This window comes from Cervus canadensis, chromosome 8 (genome assembly GCF_019320065.1).
Source record: "Cervus canadensis isolate Bull #8, Minnesota chromosome 8, ASM1932006v1, whole genome shotgun sequence".
Classification (NCBI taxonomy): Eukaryota; Metazoa; Chordata; class Mammalia; order Artiodactyla; family Cervidae; genus Cervus; species Cervus canadensis.
The window spans coordinates 58,150,051-58,176,333 of NC_057393.1; the positions used below are offsets into that span (position 1 = coordinate 58,150,051).

Genomic DNA, 26,283 nt, shown 5'->3' on the forward strand with positions numbered 1-26,283 from the left:
ATTTCACCCCTGAATGTACAGCAAGAGACACACAGCCAGGCCATGTGGACACAGTACCCAGGAGTATCTTCGTGACCTTCCATGCACTATGGCATCAGTCATTTACTGTTACCTTCTGTGAAATGAGTGTCTCTCTACTCTATCACCTGCTAATCTCCAGAGGAATTTTTCTAATAGTGGGCCCTTTGAGAATACACAACTTCCTGAGGTTCCAGTAGAGAATCTTTTTCCTGAATCTTCAGCTTCTGGAGCTATGATCCTTGGTTCCTGGCCCTCCTCCCTCTATAAGACAGTAGGGCAGCACATAAATCTCTCTCTGCTTCCATAGTCACATTGCCTTGTTTTCTAGGGCACATCTCCCTCTGCTTCTCTGTCATGGGACCCTTTGATCACATATAGGGCCCCCTGCCAGATAACCAAGGATTGTTTCCCCATCTCAAGAATCTTAACCACACCTGCAAAAGCCCTTTTGCAATATAACCTACAACATCCATCGGTGCAAAGGATGAGAACCTGGATATATTCAGGGCCATTATTCAAGCAACCATAGCAAACCACTGGACTAGACGCTTACTTGAGAGCAGGGATTATTTTAATGGGCACCTTGCATCCTTTGCTGCATATAATGAACTGAGGGATACAAAGGCATGAAGATGTGAGTGTACATAGCATGGATCACACCAAGAAAGGTCCACACTCAGGAGGTGTGGCTCAAAGTGTACTCCTAAGTTCTGGCTGCCTTGGTTGCCAGTGAGATTTTGAGGGTAAGGGGAGACCCTGTGGTCCTGGAGGACCCTCCCACTGGAAGTGACCTGGGTGTCTGGGAAAGACCGAGGTGTCCTTCCTTCTCTCCATTACGCTGTGTCATAGAGTGTGGAGACATTTCTCTCTCTGTTTGCATCTCTTGGTGTTGAGTGCCCTGTTGTTGCCAGCTGCCAGAGTGCTGAGGGCACTCCGTCTGGCAATCCGGGCTCTTTGGCTGGGAGTCTTCCACTAGGCATGAGCTGGAGACAAGGAGGAAATGACAGTAAAGCCAGGAGCAGTTGCTTGCTACAGACAGATTACACTGGCCCAAAAGATCTGTATCAATGTTTACCCAAACCTAGGGGCCCAAGTGTTTCCATAGCCCATCACCCATCTGAGGGTGCCCCTACCTGCACTGTGGGCCCAGAGCCCAACCTGAGGGTTGTGGTGAGGATTCATCCCTTTGGCATACACTTACCAAGAGCACCTGGACCTTACTGGGGCTACAGTGGCCATCAGCCCTTGTCCTTACCGCACAGGCTCCCAGGCCAGAAAGCAGCTGACAAGCTCAACACCAGAGCAAAGGGAGATGAGAGTCAGAACAACAATTCTTGAACAGTCTAGAAACAGGAGTGCAGACTGGAGGCTAGCACCTAAGGAAAGGAAGGGCATCAAGAAAGTCTGCCCTGGAGATCCTGATGGGGCCTGAGTCTGCTCCCCTTAAGCCAAGGAAACCACAGCCTTCTGCATCTAATTCAAGTGGTTTCTCAGTGACCTCACCTCTCCTCTTTTCTCTACAGGGAAGGTGCATCAACTTCACCTTAGTGAATCCCCACTGTGCGCAAATGCTCTGCGGATCAAACATCTGCCTTCAACCCAGCCAGGAGTGCTTCCCCCTCAATGTCAACTGCTCAGATCATCAATATCCCCCACCCATATGCCCTCAGCCACCCTCCAGGATGCTACCGCTAATCCCTCCCACTGCCCGGAAGCTTTGCAGAAGTAGTATGTCACTCCCACCTCCATAACCCAACATCTAAGCACCAAAACCCAACATTGTTAAGAGCCCTTTGTGTACTGTAGCGGACATATATATTGTGTTTTGGTTTACAGTCAAAAGGAGTTGGAATTTGTTGCTGATCAGCAAGACAGTTTATTTGGTGAGCAACTTCTCATACGACTCCACTGTATGAGAAGTATCTATCTATATTGGTCCTGCCAGGACAAAGCACCCTAGTATCCTGTGAATGTAGACATGATCAGTCCAATTCCCCACAGTCAGTTCTTCATCTGTTACCAAGGGCTAGAATGTATGCAGTTTTAGTCAAATTCTGCTCTTTGAAAATAGCCCAAAATATCTTCGAAGTATGAATACAATCCTGCCTCCACCACTCACTGGCTGCTACTTAATCTTTTGGCCAAGTTACATAATCTCCCTGTGCTTTGAATCCTTCATTGAAAAGATGGAGATAATGGTATCTCCTCTACAGGATGCCTTGAGGATGACAGTAACTACTGCAATGTAGTCAGCACAGGGCCAAGTCCCTGGTAAAGATTCAGGTGCTCAGTAGTTAATGTCATCCCTTTGTGCCCTGAGAGACAAGAGGATGATGAATTCAGAGATGTAAGAAGTGTCTAGTGAAGTCAGGAGAGTCAGAGATAGAGGACTACCTGACTGGCCTTTTTAGCTCTGGACAACAGGGTATGGGATTGACACACATGATCATTCTCTAAGGAGGCTGCTGACCATACATGGGTTCACATTCCAGGTCCATCACCCACATAGCCTCCCAAATATGCCATCAGAAAATGTCTTGGCACCTACTAACTCCTGCAGAAATGCTAGTGCCCTTCCTATACCCTTAATATTTCTCATAAAGGAAACCCTTGATTCCTACCTTCCCAGTCTTTCAAATCTACTCCTCTGCTGGTAGAGCCAGACCTCACAATCTTTCAGATTCATTTCCCTACAGACTTTGAATACCTAACCAAGTTTTCCTTTGACACTAATGTGCTTCAGGACTATTCATAGGCAAGAGTCTATTGTGAAAATCCCAGAACACAACATGAGACTAAAGCATCAGCCTGAACCAGGGTCTGAGCAGGAAAGAGGAGATATCTTACTCAAATGTTCACATATCCATAGAGCAAATCAGGGATCACGGAGATCAGGAAAACATGACATGACACAAGGAAATGAATAAAGCTCTGATAACTGACCCTAAAGAAATGGAGATCTGTAAACTGTCTAATAATCCCACAACTAACATCATACTCCATGGTGAAAAGCTGAAAGCATTTCCTCTAAAATCAGCAGCAAGACCAAGATGCCCATTCTAACCACTTTTATTTACCATATTATTGGAAATCCTAGCCACAGCAGTCAGACAAGAAAAAGAAATAAAAGGAATTCAAGTTGGAAAGGAAGAAAAACTGTCACTGTTGGCAGATGATTCTATACTGTACATAGAGATCCTAAAGATGCCACCAAACACTACTAGAGTCCATCATCAATGAAGTCAGTAAAGTTGCAGGATATAAAAATACTGAATGTTGCATTTCTACATACTAACAGCAAACTACAAGAGAAATTAAGGAAATAACTCCATTATAATTGCATAAAAAAGAATAAAATACCTAGAAATACACCTGTTTATGGAGGTGAAAGACCTGTACTCAGAAAAGTATAAGACTCTGATGAAAGAAACTGAAGGTAATACAAATAGATAGAAAGATGCATTGCATTCATGAATTGGAGGAATTGCATGTATGCATGCTAAGTCGCTTCAGTCATATCCAACTCTTTGCAACCCTATGGACCCTAGGTAGCCTGGCAAGCTCCTCTGTCCATTGGATTCTCTAGGCAAGAATACTGGAGTGAGTTGCCATGCCCTCCTCCAGAGAATCTTCCAGACCCAGGGATCGAACTGGCATCTCTCACATCTCTTGTATTGTCAAGCAGGTTCTTTACACTAGCACCATCTGGGAAGCCCACTGGAGGAATTAATCCTATGAAAATTACCATACTGCCCAAGGAAATCTACAGACTCAGTGCAATAGTTATCAAATACCAATAGCATTTTTCAAAGAATGAGAAAAAGTAATTTAAAAACTCTTGGAAACATAAAAGATCCCAACTAGCCAAAACAAACTTGAGAAAGAATAGAGCTGAAAGGGTCATGTTCTCTGACTTCGGACTATACTACAAAGCTATAATAAAACTTGATAGCATTTTGCTAAGTGAAATTAAAAAAACAAAAAGATAAATATTGTGTGATCTCACTTGTGTGTGGGATCCTAAAAAAAATAAAACCTCATAAAAGAGATTATATTTGTGATTACTGTAAGTGAGAAGTTGGTAGGGGAGGAATTGAAAGAAGTTGTTTAAAAGGTGCAAACTTTCAGTTATAAGAAAATAGTACTTGGGATGTAATTTATAACATGATAACCACCGTTAACACTACTATATGGTATATTTGAAATTTGTTAAGACAATAGATTCTAAGAATTCTTTTCACAGGAAAAAATATTCTCTTTTTCTATTTTTTGTATCTAGATGAGATGATGTATGTTAACTAACGTTACTGTAGTAAGCATTTCACAATATATGTAAGTCAAACTACAATGCTGCATATTTTAATTGTTTATAATGTATACGTTAATTACATCTCAATAAAACTGGGAGAAAAAAGAATCTCAACTAATAAATACAAAATGAATAATAAAATTATAAATCACCATTTTACCTGCTGTATAGTGCAAGGAACTCTACTGAATACAATACTCTATACGGGAAAAGAATCTAAAAAAACAAGTGGATATATATACATGTATAGCCGATGCACTTTGTTGTGCATCTGAAACTAACACAACATTTTAAATCAACTATACTCCAATAAAATTTTTTTAAAAAGAAGTCACCATTTTGAAACCCTTAATGAAATAAATACTTATCAGGAGACACTTAAGCCATTAGCTGGAATGTTATTGGGGGATTTAACCATGAATTAAAACATTGTTGAGAGAAATTTAATTGTGGGAACAGACAGGAAAACTTTATCCCATTGACCAATCTCAGTATCAGTAAAAATACAACTATCAAGTATCATGTGTCTCCTGGTGTGATGCAAAAGGAATAAAATCAACAACAACAGTTAACCTGAATCTCACCAAGCTTCACACACTAACCATTAGCTTATAGGAAATTTATGATAGAATAAAAAGTTATTATGAGGCTATAGTGAAACAACCAAATTTAAAATATGGAAAAATTGTACAAAAATGACTCTGTTTTTTAACATAAGTAGAGTGAAATAAAAGGAGGTCAAACTGAAAAAAAAAAATGGGTGAGTATAGTAGTAAATAAGCAAATTTCTTCAGGATAGCAATAGTTTAAAAACTCTATATTAAAAATGCCATTCCAATAGTATCAAAAATATAGTATATATCAGGAAGGCACTTGACAAAAATGGTCAAAACATTCATAGAGAAATTTATAGGGAAGGTACTAAAAACAGCCCAAGTAAATGAAGACATTGCCTTCTTCACTGATAGGAGTCCAGACCGCAGATTCAAATCCCTCAAAATATTTGCAGTTATTGTAATAAAAGATTAGAGGGTTTGGGGGAGAAGGAAGACATGTTCTACTTCTAAAGTTTACTTGAGTGAATGGTTTTGTTATCTAAACAAGTCTCCCTGCCTTACACAGAGTGAAACCAAACAATACCAAAATGCCAGAGTTTAGAGCAGAGAAATGTTTATTGCAAGGAGACAGGTGACTCATGCCTTAAAAAACTCAAATTCCTCGAAAGCTTTCAGCAAAAACCCTTTGATAGAAAAGGTGAAGCAGGAGTGTGGTTAGTTGTTGCAAACTTCTTGGTGTCTGATCTTTTGTTCCTAAGGTCAGGTCACAGTTAGGTCACAAGACTATAAGCCTCACCAAAATAAATGTCATTCTCCATTCTGACAAGAAAGGGAAGGGGAGGCATTTAATTCTGCCTCCTTGCCTCCTTCTCACTTGTAACACTTAATGAATCCCATAAGCAAAGCGACATCATTACCCCTCATTTTACTTGTTAAAGGTCTCAAGACTCGATTTTTATCCTCTGAGGTCCAAGCCCTGGCTAAGAGGAGGGTTTCTGTGCCTGGGCTTGTTACCCTGCCCAGGATATTCATCTAGTACCCAGTCTGGATCTTCCCACCAGTGTCCAGGTCTGGCTGAGGAAGCAGATTCTCAGCTAGTGATGCCCTCAGAACCAGGTCTCTAGACCCTGATCAGCTGTCATCATTGAGGGAGCCAGGAACCCAGGACCCTGCTGGCCCTCAGGCTCATCAGGCCACCCAAAATGGGGGACTGCGACCCATGGATACTGTTGCCATCACTACTAGGTCATGGAGGTGGGATGCAGGAGGGGTCAGCCGCTGCTTCGAAGCCTGGGTCTGGTCAGTGGGCGTGATGAGGTCTCAGGAAGTCTGCAGCACACAGCTCTCAGCCTATTGCCAGACCTCCAGCTCACTTACTGGCCTGAGACCAGAGAGGCTGGAGGGCCCCGAGGAGAGGGCCACGATCCACTTTTCACCGAACTCTCTGTCTTAAAGGCCTCTGGGCAGCTGACTAAGGGTCTCATTCTAACCATCTCATACTAATGGTCAGACACTAATGGCTGTGAACCCAACCCCACTCCATTACAGTTTTTGCATGTTTTTCCATGGAGCAGAGACAAGCCATCCTCACTCAGCCCTTTCTGAATTTCTGATCCACAGAACTGTTAGCATAACAAAATAGTTTTTGTTTTGTCATTCAGCTTGGGGTGGTTTTTATACAAAATGGATAACTGGCATGTCCCTTATTTACAAGGGACTTTGACATCTTTGCAAGAATTTAATTTATTTCCCTTCTATATCATTCCATCTGCTGGGTCACATGAATGACCGCTGTAACATTCCCAGTTCCTAGACGACATCATGATGGTGATGTCTTTATCTAAGCCACCTCTGCTCTGCCCTCTTTCAGGACAAGGTAGGATAAAAAAGGCAGGATATCTCCAGGATTTTCACAGCTCCTAGAGAGGATTTAGGGTAAGGGACAAATAGAGGCCTCATCTTACTGCCCCTCCAAAGATCCCCTGACTCCCCCCTGGGATTGTCCACAGGCAGGACGCTGAGCAGAGCCGCAGGTCACAAAGTCACCATGCCAACCTTCCTGTCCCTCATAAGGGTCATCACAGGGAATTCTGCCCCCTGGGGCGGGGGAAGGGCCATCCCCCAAAGCCAGCCATCTTCACCTCTTCGCCCTCAGGGCAGGTACCAGACAAGGCTCACACGGCACTTTTGTGAAAGGGCTGGAGGGGCCAAAGGCCCTAGGAACGCAGAGAGGTGGTGGAGGCTACCATCTGAGGTGGCCTTGAGTTGCCAGCATCCAGTGAGGCCGTAGGGGCAGCCGAAATAAATGGAGAGCTGGAGGCCTGGCATGCCGGGGCCCACGCTCTTTCTGCTACTGGTGTTGCCACCTCCGCTGCTGAGCTTGGGGAGCTTCCAGCACAGTGGTCCAGGCTGGAAAGACCTCCACCACCTTGGTTTGGACTGGGGGAAGCTCTATCGCCACCTCATCCAGAACTCGGAAAGCTTCCAGCACCTCCAGGGCCCCCGCACCTGGCACCGGAAAGGCCGGTCAGGAGAAGACAAGAATTCCTGCCAGAGCTCATTTGATCTCTACTTCATCTTGGACATGTGAGTGGCCCTTCTGCCCTTGCCAATGCCACTGGGTGGTGCTGTCTCAGATGTCAATATGGGCAGGATTTGGCTTAAATGGATGCCAGCTTCTCTGAGGGGAAAGGGCAGAGTAGCCTTGATCAGACCCAAGCAACAGACCTCTGTGGCCTCCTTGTCCTGAATCAGAAGGAATGCCCTAGGCCTTTGTCTCCTGGGACTTTTTCTTTGGGACATTAAAAAGGCCACCATAGGCTTCTGGATGGCTCTCAGCTTGGCCTGGATCTGTGACCTTCATGCCCCTTAAACAGCTGGAGGGACAAGTGATTACTAAGAGCTGTCTTCTCAGCATGTGGGAGATCACTTAGGGTTTGGGGTGGTGTTTATGTTTTTGTTTTGTTTTTAACCAAATAACCTCTATTTTTCTGCGACCCAGAGAGATTGCTGTGTCATCTGTTAGGCATTCTTATAGTGTCAGTGCTTAGAAAGCTCTTTGCTTTGCTGGTTCTAAATGTTTTGCTTCTTTCTTTGAGCAATTTAGAGACCCACATTACAGTTTGTGTGCACTTTTTGAACAGTTTGGTCTGTCTGCATGTGTCCTTGGGAAAACTGGGCCTCTCATCAAGTACCTTCTGACCCTCAAGGAAGGAAATCACAGGGTGGATCCTCAGACTGGAAAGACTGCCTTGGTTCCATTTTCATCTCCTCTATGGGGCTGAGGATAAATTTTATTTATTTAGTATTAACAATGGTATGACTCCCAGTACCAAGGAAAGCACTTTATGGTCCCTAAAATCTTTTACTGTACATCTGTCATCCTCAAAGCAATCCTGGAATATAAAACAGGGAAAGTATTTACATATTCAGCCTTCTGGAAAGTGGTGCAAGCTCCCAGAGATTGGGTGAAGTATCCCAGAGGCTGGTGGGGGTGACAGGACTCAAACTTCTTGTGTTGCCCTCATTCCAGCATTCCAGGTTGTACTTCCTCTGATTCTTCTTATTCTCCATGGAGACTGATGATTGAGGGGATGGGTGACCCAGCTCACCAGCTTCTAAGCAAAGGCAGCAGAGATGAAAAGAGATGTTTTCTCCTCACAGTCCAGTGGAGGGACTGCTAAGACACCCTGGGGCACGTCTTGTCTGATTGCCCAGGGTGTGGTAGTAATTCCCCTTTGGGGCTTTGGGGTTGGAGATGGTTGGACATTGTAGGGGGATGACAGCCTCTTTGGGTCATCTTTCCAGAGAGTGGCAGTGAGTCCAAAGGGTCCTCTCAGCTGCCATTCTGTTTCAGCGCCCCTGACCACAGCCCTGCTCTCTGCAGTCAAGCCCAGTGTGGGCACAACAGAGCCCCCAGACGGATGGGGAAGGGCTCTGGACACAGGTGGGTCACATGAAATAATAATAATTAGACACTTAATAGGTTTCCAAGATGTGCTGAACACTAAAACGCCCAACAGCTTGTGGGACGATGTTCTATTTCTCTATCTTAAGTTATGAAACAGGTTGAGAGTACTAAATGGTTTACTCAATGTCAATCAAAGTTAGTTTGCTGCAAAGCATTAAGCAGTGAGGGGATGTTCCCCTTTCTTCTCTTCCAAGGAAGGTGTAAGGTAGGGGGACTAAAAGAAGCACCAGAGAAATGGCTGCTTAAACCAGGTTGTCCCCACTTTCCACCCCTCTCACCTGCCCCCTCCCCTTCCTTTTGCCTCCTTTAGCTTCTTAAATGCTGGAGGCAGCACAGGTCCCTCTGACCATAGCTGATGTAGCTACTTAATTCAGTGTGAAGGGTATGGGTCTTCTCAAGAGGCTGGGAAGGCAGGAGAGAAAGGGGAGCAACTTAAGTCCCCTCTTTGAAGCTGCTCCTCAGATCCTCCCCTTTACCGTCAGTCATGACACTTGCCTTTAAGGCTGGCCAGGACTGAATCCTACTGGATTTTGCAAATGGGGAGGGGGTGTGGGGGTGTCCAAGAAAGGGCCCTTAGTACCCACTTCTCAGTGTTAGGCCATCAGGGAGGAGTAGGCTCACAGCTTGGCCATGGAGGCCTGGGCAGCCTTCTCTGAAAGCACAGCATATTCCTTCAGCCCCAGGGGAAGAACACCACTCCTTGGAAATTGTGCTCGTTCATTCTAGCTGAAGAAAATAAGCTTGACAAGATTTTCCCAGAGTATGAGAACAGGCTTCCTCCTGTGGATGCTTCCTGATACTCTTGGGGAGAGGGGAATAATGACCACTGAGAAGGCAGCCCCAGCTTTGCAGTCAGGCAGATTCCACTGACTGCATGCAGCTTGGGCAAATCGTCTCCTCTCTCTGCCTCAGCATCCCCATCTGTACAATGGGATCTTCATACCTACCTCACCAGGTTGTGATGAGGATGAATGGGAGTTTATATGGTCTTCCTAGCATGTGTCAGATGAAGTCATGGAGGATGAGCATAAAATGTACTGCCTAGAAAGGCAGAGTCACACACCCTGGGAACTCTCCTGCACAGAAGGGGCCCCTGATCCAGCCCTGACTCCCTGACTCACTCTCTCCCATGCGCCCTTTGTAGGGGAGTGGGGTGCAAGTCAGACACCTCCTCAGACACTTCCCAGGTTCTCTGGATCTTTCATCCCTTGGTGAGCAACCCTTGGTGAGCACATATGGTTTATGTGCTTTGGTCAGCAGAGGACATTGAACCCTGTACCTAATAAACAGTAACTCCCATTCATCTCTCCCAACTGTAGTAACCTCAATCCTATTCTCTGTATCTGTGAATTTACCTAATCTAGGTACCTCACACAAATGGAATCATACACTAGTTGGCCTTATGTGTCTGACTTATTTCACCTAGCAAAATGCTTTTCAAAGTTCATCCCTGTTGCAGCATGTATCAAATTTTCATTCTTTTTATGGCTGAATAATATTCCATTTAATGTATATACCACATTTCCTTTATCCTTTCATCTGTTGATAAGCACTCTAGACAACATACTGAAAAGTAGAGACATTACTTTGTCAACAAAGCTCCGTCTAGTCAAGGCTGTGGTTTTTCCAGTGGTCATGTGTGGATGTGAGAGTTGGACTATAAAGAAAACTAAGTGCCAAAGAATTGATGCTTTTGAACAGTGATATTGGAGAAGACTCTTGAGAGTCCCTTGGACTGCAAGGAGATCCAACCAGTCCATCCTAAAGGAGATCAGTCCTAGGTGTTCATTGGTAGGACTGATGTTGAAGCTGAAACTCCAATACTTTGGCCACCTGATGCGAAGAGCTGACTCATTTAAAAAGACCCTGATGCTGGGGAAGATTGAGGGCAGGAGGAAAAGGGGACAACAGAGGATGAGATGATTGGATGGCATCACTGACTCAATGGACACGGGTTTGGGTGATCTCCGGGAGTTGATGATGGACAGAGAGGCCTGGCGTGCTACAGTTCATGGGGTCTCAAAGAGTCAGACATGACTGAGCAACTGAATTGAACTGAACTGAACTGAAGCACTTGGATTGTTTCCATTTTGGAGTTATTGTGAATAGTGCTGCAAACATTTGTGTACATGTATCTGTTTGAGTCCCTGTTTTCACTTCTTTGAGGCATATAACTAGGAGTGGAATTACTGAATCATTCTATGCTTTTGATTCTGTGTTTAACTATGTTAACTATGCCACACTATTTACCACAGTGGCTGCACTATTTTATATTCACACAAGCAGTGTACAAAAGTTTCGGTTTCTCTACATTCTCTCTGAGACATTACTTTCCAAGTTTTTGTTTGTTTGTTTTATTTTGTTCTGGTTTTGATAATAGCCATTGCTGTGGTTTTGGATTACATTTCCCTACTGTCTAGTGATGTTGGAATCTTTTTATGTCCGTTTGTATATCTTCTTTGTAGAAATGTACATTTAAGTCCATTACCCATTTTGTAATTGGGTTGTTTGGCTTTGGTTGTTGAATTGTAGGAGTTCTTATGCATTCTGGATACCAGTTTCTCATCAGATATATGATTTGCAACTGTTCTTTCATTCTGTAGGTTATCTTTTCATTTTTTATGGTGTCTTTTGCACACAAGTTTTTACTTTTGATAAAGTTTGATTTATCTGCTTTTTTTCTTTAGTTGCCTGTGTTTTTGGTGTCATATCTAAAAGCCATTACAAAATCCAATATCGTGAAGCTTTTCGCCTATGTTTTCTTATAAGTTTATTAGTTTTAGCCTTTACTTTTAGGTCTCTGATACATTTTGAATTAACTTTTGTATATACCATGTAGGTATAAGGTAAGAATCTAACTGCATTCTTTTGCATGTAGAATTCTGTTTTCCTAACATCATTTGTTTAAAATACTGTCATTTCTCATTTTGGATGGTCTTGGTATCCTTGTAAAAAAAAAAATCAATTAAACAAATATAAGAAGGTTTATTTCTGGGCTCTCCATTTTATTCCATTTTTCTGTATGTCTGTCCTTATACCAGAGTCACACTGTTTTGATTATTGTAGTTTTGTAATAAATTTTGAAACCAGCAAATGTGAATCTACCAACTTTGTTCTTATTCAAGGTTTTGCTTATAGCTATTAGAGTTTCCTGCGATCCCATAAGAACTTTGGGGTGGATTGTTCAATTTCTACAAAAAAAAAAAATGTTGTTGAGACTTTGATATACACTGCATTGAATTTGTAGATACCCTTAGCCAGTATTGCCAATTTAACAATATTAAGGCTGTTAATTGATTTCTATTAATTATTAATCTACTTCTATTATGTGTGATTTTTATATGTCAATTTTGTATCCTATACTTTGCTGAATTGCTTTATTAAATCAAATGTTTTTGTGAAATCTTCAGGGGTTTTTACATATAAGATTAGGTTATCCAAGTACAGAGGTGCTATATCTTTTTTTTCCAATTTGGATGCCTTTATTTCTCTTTCTTGCCTAGTTGCTCTGCCTATAACTTCCAATTTTATGTTAACAGAAGTGATGAAAGTGGTCATCCTTGTACTACTTTTGATCTTTGGGGAAAAGCTTTTGGTCTTTCACCATTGTTGTGTTAGCTGTAGGTTTTTCATATATTAGCCTTTATCATGTTTTTCAGAGAATTTTTCTCTGTTCCCAATTTGAGGGTTTTTACGAAGGGATTTTAGATTTTATCAAGTGATTCTTCTTCCTCAGTTGAAATGATTATGTAGTTTTCCAATACACTAATTTTATTAATTACATTGTTTAATTTTTGTATGTTGAACCTTCTTTATATTATAGAAATAAATCCCACCTTTTCAGATGCTGCTAGATTTTTTAATTGAAGATTTTTGTATTTATATCCATATGAAATATTAGTCTGTACTCTTCTTGTATTGTTTGTCTAGCATTGGTATCAGGGTAATGCAAGCCTCATAAAATAAGTTTGAAAGTGTTCCTTAATCTTCTATTTTTTAACAGATTTTAAGAAAGATTACTGTTAATTCTTCTTTAAATGATTAGTGGAATTAACCTGTGATACCATCTGGTCCTGGACTTTTCTCTGTTGGGAGATTATTGGTGACTGAATCAAGCTTTTGTTTACTCATGATTCAGTTTTGGTAGTTAAGTGTGTTTCTTGGAACTCACTCAATTCATCTAGGTTATCTATTTTGTTGGTTTACAAATTTCAGTGCTCTCTTAAATCTTTTTTATTTGTATAAAATCAGTAGTAGTGCCCCACTTCATTTTCTTATTTCAGTAATTTGAGTCACCCCTCTTTAAGTCAGTGGATATAAAGGTATGTAGATTTTGCTGATCTTTTCAAAATACAAACTTTTTAATTTCACTGGTATTTATTTTTCTATTCTATGTTTTATCTATCTCTGTTATAACCTTTTTTATTTCCTCCCTTCTGCTAGTTTGGGTTAGTTTTCATTTCTTTTTCTAGTTCCATAAGCTATAAAGTTAGTTTATAGATTTGAGATTTTTCTTCGTTTTTAATGAACCTGTTTACAGCTACAAATTTCCCTCTCTACTTTCACTGTATGTTTTGGTATGTCATGGTTCCTTTTTCATTTGTCTCCTATTTTCTAATTTCTCTTGTGACCCATTTGCTGATTAAAAGGGTATCATTTAAATAATTTCCACATATTTGTGAATTTCCAGATTACTTTATGCTATTGACTTAACTTGCTGCAACTAGAGAAAGCCCTCACACAGCAGCAAAGACCTAGCACAGCCAAAAATTAAATAAATAAATGAATATTTTTAAAAAGAATTTTAAAGAAATGTCTTATAATCCATCCTGGAGGACAATCTGTATTCTACTGTTTAGGAGAAGAGTGTTCTGTACATATCTGTTAGGTACAATTGGCTTGTGATGATGTTCACATCCTTTATTCCCTTATTTGTCTATTTTCTTATAGTTTGATGGTTCTATTACTGAAAGTGAGGTATTGAAGTCTCTGACTATTATTGTAGACCTGTTTGTATCTCCCTTACATCTGTTTGCTTCTTAAATTTTGCTTATCTGATATTTGGTGCATATCCATTTGTAATTTTTTTGTCTTCTCAGTGAAGTAACTCTCCCTTAATTATATAACGTCTTTCTTGTCTTTCATAACAATTATTTATGTAAAGTCTAATTGTCATCCCAGCTCTCTTTGGATTTATCTTTGCTTGAAGTATCTCTTATCATCCTTTCATTTTTTAACCTCCTGGTGTCTTAACAGCAAAAGCGAGTCTCTTGTAGTCGTCATATGGTTGCATCTTTTTTTATCCATTATGGCAATTTGTACGCTTTGATTGGAGAGTTTAATCCATGCATATTTAAAGTAATTACTGATAGGGAAGGACTTTTGTTATTTGTTTTCTGTATGTCTTTTAGCTTTTTTTCTCCCTAATTTTCTTCATTTCTGCCTTCGTTTGTGTTCAGTTGATTTTTTTTAAAGTAACAGGTTTTGGTTCCCTTTTTACTTCTTTTGTGTGAAAATATGTTCAGTACCTATTAGAGATTTTTTTTTATGGCCACATGGGCATTAATGGTTACAAATCAATATTTTCATATACAATATATACATATAATTTTTCTGATTTTCTTTATTTCTTCCTTTTTAAAAATCCTTATTTTCCTTCAAATATAGTTGACATATATCAAGTATATTTAGATAGCACCTTTATCAAATCACATGATTATTACTTCTTTTTTGTGGTGAGAATAATTAAGATCTAGTCACTTAGAAAATTTAATGATTATAATAAAATATTTTTGTATGTTCACTAAACTGTGCATTAGCTACCTGAGATTCATTTGTCAACTAGTTGCAAGTTTATACCCTTAAACAGCACTGCTTACTCCCCCAAGACCCTGGTAACCACCACTTTACCCTGTTTAGATGAGTTTGGCTATTTTAGATTCCACATATAAGTGATAACATACAATATTTGTCTTTCTCTGTCTGACTTATCTTACTTAGCAAAAGATCCATCACTATTGACACAAATGGCAGGATAGCCTTCTTTCTTATGGCTGAATTATATTCCATTGTATATATGTACAGCGTGTTCTTTATCTACTCATCTGTTCATGGGCACTTAGGTTGTTTCTGTTATCTTAGCTATTGTGAATAATGCTGCAATAAGCACGGAATTGTGTATGTCCCTTCAATATTCTGTTTTCATTCCCCATTCACTTCCCCACCCAGCAGTGGGATTGCTGGGTGGTGTGGTGATTCTATTTTAAATTTTCCCAGGAACCTCCATATTGTTTTCCATAGTGGCTAAAGCAATTTATATTCCCATCAACACTGTAACAGTTTCCCTTTGCTGTGCATTGTCACCAATGCTTGTTATCTCTTGTCTTCTTGATGATAGCCATTCTAACAGGTGAGAGATGTATCTCATAGTGGTTTTTGATTTGCATTCCTTTGATAATTAGTGACACAGAGCATCTTTTCATGTACTTGCTGTCCATTTGGATGTCTCCTTTGAAAAAAGTATCTATTTCTCTACCCACTTTTTAATCAGACTGTTTGGGTATTTTTATTTGAGTTGTATATGCCCTTTATATATTTTAGGTATTAACCCTTTATCCAATATGTGATTGTAAATATTTTGTCCCAGTCTATTGGTTGCCTTTTCATTTTTTTGTTGTTGTCACTTTTGCTTTGCAGAAGTTTTATGCTTGATGTTGATTTTTGCTTTTGTTGTTTGTGATTTTGTTGTTATACCCCCAAAAGTTATTGGTAAGATTAATTTCAAAGAGTTTCTCTCTATATTTCCTTCTAGGAGTTTCATGGTATCAGGTCTTATGACTTGAAGTTAGTTTTGGGGAGTCGTGTAACATACAGGTTCATTTCCATTTTTCTGCATGTGCTTTATTTTTTCAATACCATTTGTTGAAGATATTATCTTTTCCCCATGGGTGCTCTTAGCTCCCTTGTTCAAATATTTGTTAACTATATGTGGCATTAATTCTGGGTTATCTATTCTGTTCCATTTGTCTGTGTGTCTATTTTTATGCTATTACTATATGGTTTTAATCACTATAGCTTTGGAATCAGGAAGTAGAGTTTGAAGTCAGGAAGTACAATGCCTCCAGATTTGTTCTTCTTTCTCAGGAATGCTTTGGTTATTCGGAGTTTTTTGTGGCTTCACACAAATTTTAGGACTATTTTTTTCTATTGCTATGAATGCATTGGAATTTTGACAGGAATTGCATTGAAGCTATATGGCTTTTGGTAATATGAGCATTTTTACAATATTTTTTTTTCCAATGCAGGAACATGGGGTGTCTTTTCAATTATTTGTGACATAGTTTTTATTGCACAGATTCTCACTTCTTTAGTTAAATTTATTCCTAGGTGTTTTCTTATTTTTTATGTTATTCCCAATAGGATAGTTTCCTTTATTTATCTTTCAACGTTTCATTACTGGAACTGCAACTGATTTCTGTATGTTGATTTTTATATCTTGAAAATTCACTGAATTCATTGTTTAGTTCCAACAGGTCTTTGGTTGAGTATTTGGAATTCTTTATATACACAATCAAATAATTTGCAAATAATGACAAGCATACTTCTTCCTTTCCAATTTGAATGCCTTTTGTTTCTTTGTTGTGCCAATTAGCTCCAACAGAAGAGTGATAAAAGTGGAAATCCTTGGCTCAGGCCTGATCTTAGAAACAGAGCTTTCAACTTTCCACCGTTGAGTATAATGTTAACTGTGGGTTTATTGTGTACGGCCTTAATTATTTTGTGATATGTTCCTTCTATACTCAAATCTGTTTGAGGTTTTTTTATCATGAAATATTGTTGTAATATGTCAAATGCTTTTCCTGAATCTATTGAATTGATCTTGTGATTGTTAGCTTTCATCTGTTGATGTTGTGTATCCCATTTTTTAATTTGCATATGTTGAACCATGCTCACATTCCAAGGATAAATCTCATCTGGACGTGGTGTATAATTCTTCTAATGTGTTCTCTTTCTGTGATTTGAGTACATAAAGTAAAAAAGTTTTACTTTCTAATTGAAGTATAGTTGACTTAAACAATATTATGTTAGTTTCAAGTGTTACCATTAGTTAAGAAAGGATTTGTCTTGCAATTTAGTATGGACGCTTCTGATAGAAAGTCTCTTTTGTGGGCCAGTTGTCAGAGTCTGGTGTTTGCTACTCAGTAATTTTTGGACATGGGCTTTCTTGGGGCTCAGTGGTAAGGAATCCACCCACCAATGCAGGAGAGCTGGGTTTGACCCCAGGAAGATGCCCTTGAGAAGGAAATGGCAACTCACTCCAGTATTCTTGCCTGGGAAATTCCACAGACAGAGGGCCCTGGTGGGCTAGAGTCCATGAGGCTGTAAGTCAGACACATCTTAGAGACCAAACAACAACAACAATTATTGGACATAGCCATGTCACATGCATCTGCTCACTGCAATGTGTAGAGCATGGGTTTTAAGGCTAGAAATAGGTTCAGTTCCATACCAGCTATGGAAAATGTGGAAAATTCCACGACTTGTGAGAGCCTCAGCTTTCTTATCTGAAAAATGAAAATAACGCTGATATCATGGGGTTGTTCTGGAATTGGAGCTCATGTAACATGAAGTGCCTGGTACATACATCTCAATGAATGATAATCTTGATAATGTTTAAAGAATCTATTCTTAGTTTCATCACTATTTGCTGAGAGATTTAGTTGCAATCTAGAGGATGCAGAAGGAATGGTAGACAGGACCAACTAAGACACTTTTGTTGGAATATTGTGCCAAAGAGCCCTGACCCGCACCCAAACACACACTTTCAAGGGACAAGAGAGGAGCAGACACCTGGGAATGGTTTATGCTCAAGGGAAATTGAGGGACCAAAAGAGTCATATCAAAATCACTGGAGGCTTTTCCAAATAATGCATCCTACATCACTTCCAATGTGATAGCTGCACAACCATCCTGGTTTGTTAGCAGAAGTTCCTCATCCCTTAAAAAGCTCCTGACTCCCAAGCAGGGGAGGTCTGATTGGTCACCCTTCCCACACTCAAAACTAATGAATTCACCACCAGGATGACCCACTGAGATTGCTGAGGGTGTGTGGCAGCCTTCAGCCACATGGAGTGGGGGGAAGGAGTTGCTAAAGGGTCTACTGGAAACTGAGGAGGCAGAAATTCTGCCTACACAATGGATGCACCTCATTCCTCTAACTCAAGTCTTCTTCATTTTCAGGTCAGGAAGTGTGAACAACAACTGGATGAACATTTATTCCTTTGTGGAGGATTTGGTCAAGAAGTTTGAAAAGTATGGCTTCTCCAAATTGCAGGGTATTTTCCCCTGCCAGGCAGAGTACACAGCTGTTTAGACTCAGTGGGAACGGGAGCCCCTAGAGTCAGGAGCACAGAGCCCAGGGGAATGTTCCGAAGCAGAAAAGACCAGGTCATGCAGATTCCATTGGGTCTCAGCAGTTTTCTTACCTCCTATTTGGAAGACAGGTCATAATTGTAGGGGACACAGTCTACCCTGAAGTTCCTCATAGATGAGGAAACAGGCAAACCTGTAACGTGATAACTGAACACCAGGTTAAATGGTGTCAAAAGCCAAAAGAAAAAGGCAAAAGTCTTAAAAGGCAAATTAAAGAGAAAACAAGACTTCTTAGGGAAAAAGTCAAGGGTGGTTTCCTAGAGGATGTGGAATTTTGAACTAGATCTTGAAGGATGGGGAAGAGAGAGTAACAGAAACTATTAACGAGACTTCTTGTGCAATGAGTGGTCTGTTCAGCTGGAGAGTAGGGTTAATGCAGAAGAAGGTTGGAAAATGAGGCTGCATAGGATGAATTTGGACCAAAGCCTTCAGGGCACATAATGCCAGGCCAAGGGACTTGGATTTCCTGCTGTAAAAAATAGGGGTCTACAGATGATTTTTGGGCAGGGATCTGACATGATCAAGGTTATGTACCAAAAAGGAAAGTCTGATATTGTGAGTAAAATGTGTTGAAACAAGACCCAGAAGCAGTAGGGAGCTTATCTAAGAACCTACTGTAGCAATTTACCTAAATGATGATAAGTGTCAATGGACCAAAAGACAGAGTCCAGGGAAAGGAAATGGAGGGATGTATGTGAATAGCTGCTAAAAAGGAGAATGATTTCTCTGAGATGAGTGGGACTAAAGCAGAGAAGGATGTAAAGGAGGGAAGAGAGGAGTAAAGGTACAAAGAATTTTATAGAAGAAGAGAAACCAGTTAGGAGGCCCTCATGAAAGACTGCATAGGTATTTGATGTATGCAGTGTGCATGTGTATGTGTGTGTGTGTGTGTGTTTAAGAGAGAGAGAAACACTTTAGAGGGGTGAGGGGTATAAGGTTGGATTAGGATGCCATCCTGGCACATTCTTCCAAGAAGGCAGCATGTCTCCACAGGCTTCCTTCACTAGGATACCTACAATCCTTCATTAAAGTTAGAGAAACTTCCAGGTTTGGGAAATGAACCCAAAAGCAGAAGCGCTGGTGTGGGGAAAAGAGAAATTGGCATGCACCTTCTTCCTGGCTGCACACTGGCTTCATTTTGAGTCTGGGTCATGTACAGCTTCTCATGAGCACGTGCTTCCTCCCTAGCCCTAACCTGCGGATGTCCTTCATCACCTTCTCCACAGAGGGTCACACCGTCATGAAGCTTACTTCAGACAGGTAAGTGCCGCTTTAATCTCCTAAGGCAGGCCTGGTGAATGAGGTCCAGGGAGACTCCTAGGAGCTGAGGGTTTCCACTGGGTGCAGACTGGGCCAGCCTGGGCTCCGCTGAGTGCTCACTCTGATCCCAGTCCCAGCTCCCTGGTTCCTACCAAGCCCTGACTGTGCTGGCACTGGCCTGTGCTGCTAGACCATCTCCACTTCCCCAAACCCTGCTCTCCACCTGTCCTGTCCTCTCAGCCTTCTTCACTTTTCTTAGAACTGGCTCACTGTGAGGACTCCTGGGATCTGGTGAAGCAGATGCGTGGGCCCTTTGTGAACACTGGCCTGTGTTGGGCACCTCCCCAGTGTGTCAGTCTTTGCTCTGGGCCATGGGGGAGGAAGAGAGGCAGAGTCAGAATCAGGAGACAGGGATGGGCATGTTGAAGGAATGGAGTTCACTGGATGGGAGCTTGGTCCCTTGGTGGATCTGAGACAAGGGAGGCCATGAGTGTGGTTCCAAATACCAGGCTGGGCTGGGTGTAGGAAGAAAGCATGACACCAGCATCCTAGGTGTGCCCAAAGGCCTGGAGGTGGAAGAGAGGGAGCTCATGAGTATCCAGGAGCTTAAGATGCTAATAATGCAAATGACTGAAACCCAGAGAGTGTGGTGGTGCCAGTGCATGGAGACAGCACTCCCTGGGCCTGGATCCCAGAAGAAACTGGGACTGGGTTTTCTGTTCAGTGCGCTGGGGGAGGCATGGTTTTGTGTGTCCCTGTGGTCTGCATTTTGCAGAGAGAGACTCTGAGTGAGCGTGAGGTGGAAGAAAGCAAGTGAGTGGGGAGCTGTCAGGCTGGTGGCAGAAAGAGAGCTGGGGGCCTCTGGTAGAGGAGCTGTCCGTGGGGGAGAGGAAGACTGCTGACTCCTCTAAGCAGGAGTTCAGAACTTGAACCAAGGGAGCTGTGAGGGAGTCTCCTGAGGGGCTCCCAGTCCTCTCTGGAGAGTGGAGATGAAAATGTCTCCCTCAAGGGAAAGTGTCAGAAGAGGAGTGAGAATGAGGGGAGGGGGAAAGTGGGGTAGAGTTGTAAGAAGTGAAGGACTTCATGAGGGGGTAAGCAGGCTCCTTGTGTGGAGCTGGGAATAAGGATGGGGTGGCAGGGCAGCCAAGAAAAAGGCCAGAGTGAAGTCTGGATAAGCTCAGTCCTGGGCTGGAAGCTGGGGAGGGCTGAGGGTTCCAGCACATTTGGGATGCTGTCAACAAAACAAATCTTCCCAAAAGTGACAGGAAGAGGATAGAGTTTTGTGGGTTTTTGTGTTGTTGTTTTTTGTTTTTTTTTTTGCATGGGTGGACAGGGCCTTGTCTGGCCTCCACTGGCCCTGGTCACAGGCAGGCCTCCTCAGTTCCCATGCTGGGTCAAGTAGGGCAGGATCAGGGGCTCTCGGTTCTCAGTTCATGGCAGAATCCCTTCCGCCTGAGGCAAGAGCAAGCCGTCAGGCACCACACTCTCTAAGACTTGCGGAAAAGACTCTGTAAGACTTACGAAAAAGCTTGAACCTAAGCCTCACCCCCTGGCATGTCCCAGTCCCATTCCCCACTATCTGCTGTAACAGAGGCCAACAGAGATCCCTGTGGCAGCCTGGGGTCACTGCTCTTCAGCCCACATGGACACTCCTCAGGCCTCTTCCCCATTTACCGTCTATTTCTTCCAGAGCACGTGAAGCCCAGGAGCCCTAGGCTCTAATGGAGCAGCTTGACCACTTCCTTTAGCACTGATCCAATGAAGGAAGTGGTTTGGAAGGACCAAGATCTACTACAGGGGGCCTGTGAGAGAGGATGAGGGGGCAGGGCAGAGTTATCAGCAGAGTGATTTCTCCAAACTCAGCCTTGCTTGTTGGAGGATAATGTGCCCTCACCAGGGACCCCTTAGGTGCCAGCAGCACCGCCAGTCATATTGGGGGTGCCGGATTCACAGATGCGCATCCTTGGGTGCTCCCCTCTCACCACGGACTCACCACTTCCTGAGTCCCCTGAGGTCTGCCTGCTGAGACAGGGATGAGCACATTGAAAGCCAGGTCCTACTTATGGGACTGAAGAGCAGTGTCCTCCACGCTCACTGGGGTGGTGGACAGAGAAGGGTTAGTCCTGTCAGTGTAAAGGCATGGACAGAAGGGTCACGACAGGGCCACTTGTGTTCTCTGGTCCAGGCAGGTCTCCACAGAGCAGAATGGCACCAGCGCAGCTGGTCTATTTTGTAACAGTCAACCTTCATTCCTCCTCAACACCCTTTACTGACTTTTTTCAGAAATGAAGTTCATGATGGTCTTATCAGACTTCAGAATATAGTGCCTACAGGAGACACATACATGCAGGAAGGATTTAAAAAGGTACAGATCCTACAGCCCTGAGAATTTATTCTGCTTTGTCACATTCTTAAAGAATGATTGGGTCTTCGCACTTCTCACTTCTCACCTCCCCCACTTTCCTTCAATTTGTTGCAGGCAATTGAGCAAATTGAACAAGCTCACTCAGGAGGTAAGTTGCCTGTTGATGTCACTGTGTTCAGCTGGGACAGAGCCAGGCCCGACCTCAGCGAGGGCTGGTGCAGACCCTCCTCGGCCAGCTCCTAGCTGACTCTCGGAGCGAGTTCCTTGCCCACTCTGTGCTGCAGGTTCCTCCTCCCCGCCGTGAGGATGAAAAGCTCCCCCAGGGATGTTCCTGAGAACCACATGGGATCACCTATTACATTCCTGGTTCTTACTAGATATTAAGTGCTTGACCTACAGTTGAACTGCATGAAAAAGAAAAGAGAAATTCCAGGGACAATGAGTTCAGTTTAGGGAGCAGAGACCTTGGGGTCCCCTACCTGCCCACACTCTGTCCACCACAGCTCTGGCTCTGCCCCCTTTCCCTTCAGCCTCTCCCCTCTGATTGACTCTCATCCTGTGACCATGTTTCCAACAGTGGGAAGGGCTGTGCTCGGCCCAGAACCATCTGCATGTAGATGGTAGGGTTGCAGCCCTCATCAGGAAAGATGTATGGGCTGCTGGGAAAAGGCAGGGAGCTGGGCAGGGCCTGCTGCCCAAGCATCTGACAGTCAGTCTGGCTGTTCCTCCCTGTGCTCAGCTGAGAGGCTTGTCCTTACCAGGGATGTAGCTGCAGTTGCCATTCAGGATAAAGGCTGTGCCACCTGCCCCTAGTGAGGTTCCACTAGGAAGCACTCTGAACCAGTCTCAGGCTCCTCATCTGCCAAGTGGGTCCAGGGCTAAGGCCCCTTCTCTTTTGAGGTGCTCTGGGTGGCAGGTTCTGGTGTCAGGGTGGCCCCTCCCAGGAGGAGGAGGTGTGGGAGCAGCACTGTGGGCCTGGCGGCCTGAGGCAGGTCACTCTAGGTGCCTTGCTCACAAGGCAACTCCCTATTTTTTCTGCAGAAAGCAAGGTTCATTCCATGATTATCTGTCTGACTGATGGAACTCTGGAGGAACTGCCACTAAAAGAAACTATAAAAGAAGTGAGTCCAGACCATCGTTACCAGTTTTGGGTTCCATTTGTTTGATGAGTTATACTCAACACTCTTTTTCTCGTAGGCTGACAAGGCTCGGAAAATGGGAGCGACAGTATACTGCGTGGGGGTAAAAAACTTTCAGGAAAATCAGGTAATTCTGAACGGGGAACCACGTGCCACTCTTGAGCCCAGCTGGGGAAAGCTTTCAGAGACAGCGGTCCCAGCATCACCCAGCGGGTGTCCCTCTACCCCAGCCCAAGTGTTTGCACAACAGGCAGTCATGGCATATGAACAGCAAGTGTTGTGTAAACCTACACACCAGAGGGACGGGTGGAGGAGTTTTCCACTTCCTGCGGGTGGGCTGCTGATAGATGCCAGAGAGTGGCCCTTGGAATCCCACATGGCAGCAGGCAAGAGTCCATTTCCTGGGATAGGATCTATTGTGTTTTCAACCTCTGGCTGTGTGCCAACCATCTCCTCTCCACTGTAGTTAATGGAAATTGCAGACAGCCCATATCACGTGTTTGCAGTGGACCACGGATTCAAGGCTCTTAAAAACATCGTTGATCCAGTGAGTGAGGGCTGGACTTGAGAAGCGGGAAGAGGTGGGTTCTCAACAAGTTCCTGCCATTCACATCCCCTGCTCCTGTCCCTCATCTCCCTATTTTAGCTCGAAAGTAAGTCCTGTATTGAAATTACTTCTGTGGAGCCTTCCGATATCTGTGTAGGAGGTAAGAGCTGGAGCTTGCTTTTGTAAATACAGTGGTGTGTGTTTGTGTGAGTTGTTAGTATGTCCAGGGTGCACTGTGGGTGTGCTGTGAGCACGTGGTTTCAACATATATGGTTTGTGTGTATAGTGTGAGTTGTATGTGTGAGTGTGGTGTCTGAGTGTGTGGGGTGATTGCACAGAAATTTGGGGGCATATGACTACACGGGGCCTATAAGAGAATGTGTATGTGAGGTGTATATGTGGGGGGTTATGTGTGTCTGTGTGTTTGTACAACTACTTCTTCCAGCTATTGGGATTCCTTGGTGGCTCAGCTAGTAAAGAATCCGCCTGCAATGTGGGGTACCTGGGTTCAATCCCTAGGTTGGGAAGATCCCCTGTAGAAGGGAACGGCTACCCACTCCAGTATTCTGGCCTGGAGAATTCCATGGACTCTATAGTCCATGGGGTCACAAAGAGTCGGACGTGACTAAGCGACTTTTGCTTTCACTTTCTAGCTTTATTAGGATATAATTGGCAAACAGCTCTGTATGTTTAATGTATGCCACAAAGTGACCTGACACAAAAATATTGCTAACTGATTAAAAGCATACATATTTTTTTTAGCTCAAAACCTGAAATTTAATTAAGAAATAAGAAAAACTTTATTTTAAAAACCCTCAGCCAAACACGAACAGAAGCCAACATCATAAAAAAGGACAATGCATGAAGACTAATTAGAGTTCACCCCTGAAATACCAACCTGATTCAATATATAAAATATCAAGGTGATTTTCCTCATCAGAAAAATGAAGAAAAATGTGATTATTTCAGTGGATGAAGAAAAGAATTGGACATAGTTCACGGCCAATGTCATACTAGTAACAGATCCTGACAAGGACATCCAACAGATATTCACAGCTATGATTACACCCTATGGTTCGGTGGGGACGGCCTCTCCCTGAGATCTGGAACCTGATGAGGATGCCCTCCCTCCCCTGGGACGGTCCCTGCATCAGATTGGGGAGGATCCTGTGTAGCGCATTGCTGATAGAAGCTCTCTCTCTGAACTGAGCTCTGTGTGTGCCAGCTCAAGCATCCACATCACTGGGATTTGTAGAGCTGAGATGGGTAGATAAGCACATGCTCCCAATAACAGCATCTAGTTGGATGCAACTGGATGCATAGCCAGGAAACTGGTCCTGGCTGTGGTGCTCTGAATTGCAAGACTACAGTGCAATAGGCTGTGGGTTCAGACAGAACAGCGTTCATATCTGATCCCTGCTGCTCAAGGACATGAAACTGAGGCAAATTGCTGAATATCTACCAACTCCAATTTCATCTCCAAGAAGGAGAAATAACAATATGCTCTATCAGATCTGCAGTGGGACATAGAAGCAATGGAGTTCACAATGACTGCACAGGCTCTAGAAGCTGGTGGCCCTTACCTGCTGGTACTAAGACTTCCATCACTGACTCCTGACTCTGCCTCCACCCTCACACCGAGACCAGACTGGGGAGGAAAGTGGTTAAAGAACACCCCAGGATAAAAGCATCTCTAGCTAAGCCCTGTAGGTGGAAGCTCTCCGACTTTTCCTGTCTCTGACCCTGTGACCTGTGCAAGGTGTGGACATGGAGACAGACCCCACACATGTGCAGAATCTTTTCTTGCACATCCCAGCTTGCAAGCAACTTGAGAGCTTCCATTCTCTGATCATGTCCCCAGGACACACATGGGCCTGCAGACCTCAGGGGAGGATGCCTGTTGTCATTCCTGCCCCGTGGTGGCCTAGCTGGCGTGACAGGTGCCTGCTGCACACCCTCTGCCAGTGAGGCCCAGCGGTGCTGCTCTGACCTTTACAATCGCTGTCATCTTGTCAAAAGCTGCCACACAGCATGACTGTCACTGGGAGGGAAAGCTCAAGGCAGAAACCTGGACCCCAAATGAAGCAGCAGCTGTCATTCTGAATAAGTCAGTGAGCAGAGTGAGGGAAAACCAGGAGGGTGTGAGCATGAGGCACGCAGCTGCTTCAGCACCTTGGGCTACCTCTAGGAATAGGCAGAAGCTTCTGCTGGCCTCCCTGTCTCCAGGCCTTTGCTCCAGCCCCTCCTCTACATCGGACCCGAAGGGCAGAGAAGGCTACTTCTGTAACCTTCTGGAGGCTGAGGCCCCCAGGCCAGACAACTGGGCCTTCCAATGTCCAGCCTCTACTTTAAGTCTGCCCATCTGCTGCAGAGTCTGGGGGTGGGGGTATTGGATTTCCTGCAAAACTTTGGCCAGCTTTACAGTGTCCAGCCCACCCAGCCCTTGCACTCTCAGAGCGCCTCAATCCAGTGCTCAGTTGGACCCCCAGGCTTCTCATAGCCCTTGGTCTCTCATAGTCACTCATCATTCAGTAAGAACCGTAACTTCTACTTGGCTGTGTCCACAGCATTATTTTTTTTTATCATCCACTTCATTGTTTTTATTCCAACCCTTTATTACAGAAGATTTCAAACATATAGCAAAAATGGAAATGAACGTATAATGGGCATTCCTCTCTCCACT

At 43.3% G+C, this 26,283-nt stretch overlaps 1 protein-coding gene across 1 annotated transcript in view; it reads left to right on the forward strand.

Moving 5' to 3' along the window:
- Nucleotides 1-7,213: 7,213 nt before the first annotated feature.
- ANTXRL (ANTXR like) overlaps nucleotides 7,214-26,283 on the forward strand; it is a 31,002-nt gene continuing 11,932 nt past the window's right edge. The window contains exons 1-7 of the mRNA XM_043477294.1: nucleotides 7,214-7,473; nucleotides 18,098-18,169; nucleotides 19,478-19,549; nucleotides 22,831-22,906; nucleotides 23,112-23,180; nucleotides 23,520-23,600; nucleotides 23,700-23,760. Of these exons, the coding sequence (XP_043333229.1) occupies nucleotides 7,214-7,473; nucleotides 18,098-18,169; nucleotides 19,478-19,549; nucleotides 22,831-22,906; nucleotides 23,112-23,180; nucleotides 23,520-23,600; nucleotides 23,700-23,760 (691 nt within the window). The remainder of the gene's footprint in view (nucleotides 7,474-18,097; nucleotides 18,170-19,477; nucleotides 19,550-22,830; nucleotides 22,907-23,111; nucleotides 23,181-23,519; nucleotides 23,601-23,699; nucleotides 23,761-26,283) is intronic.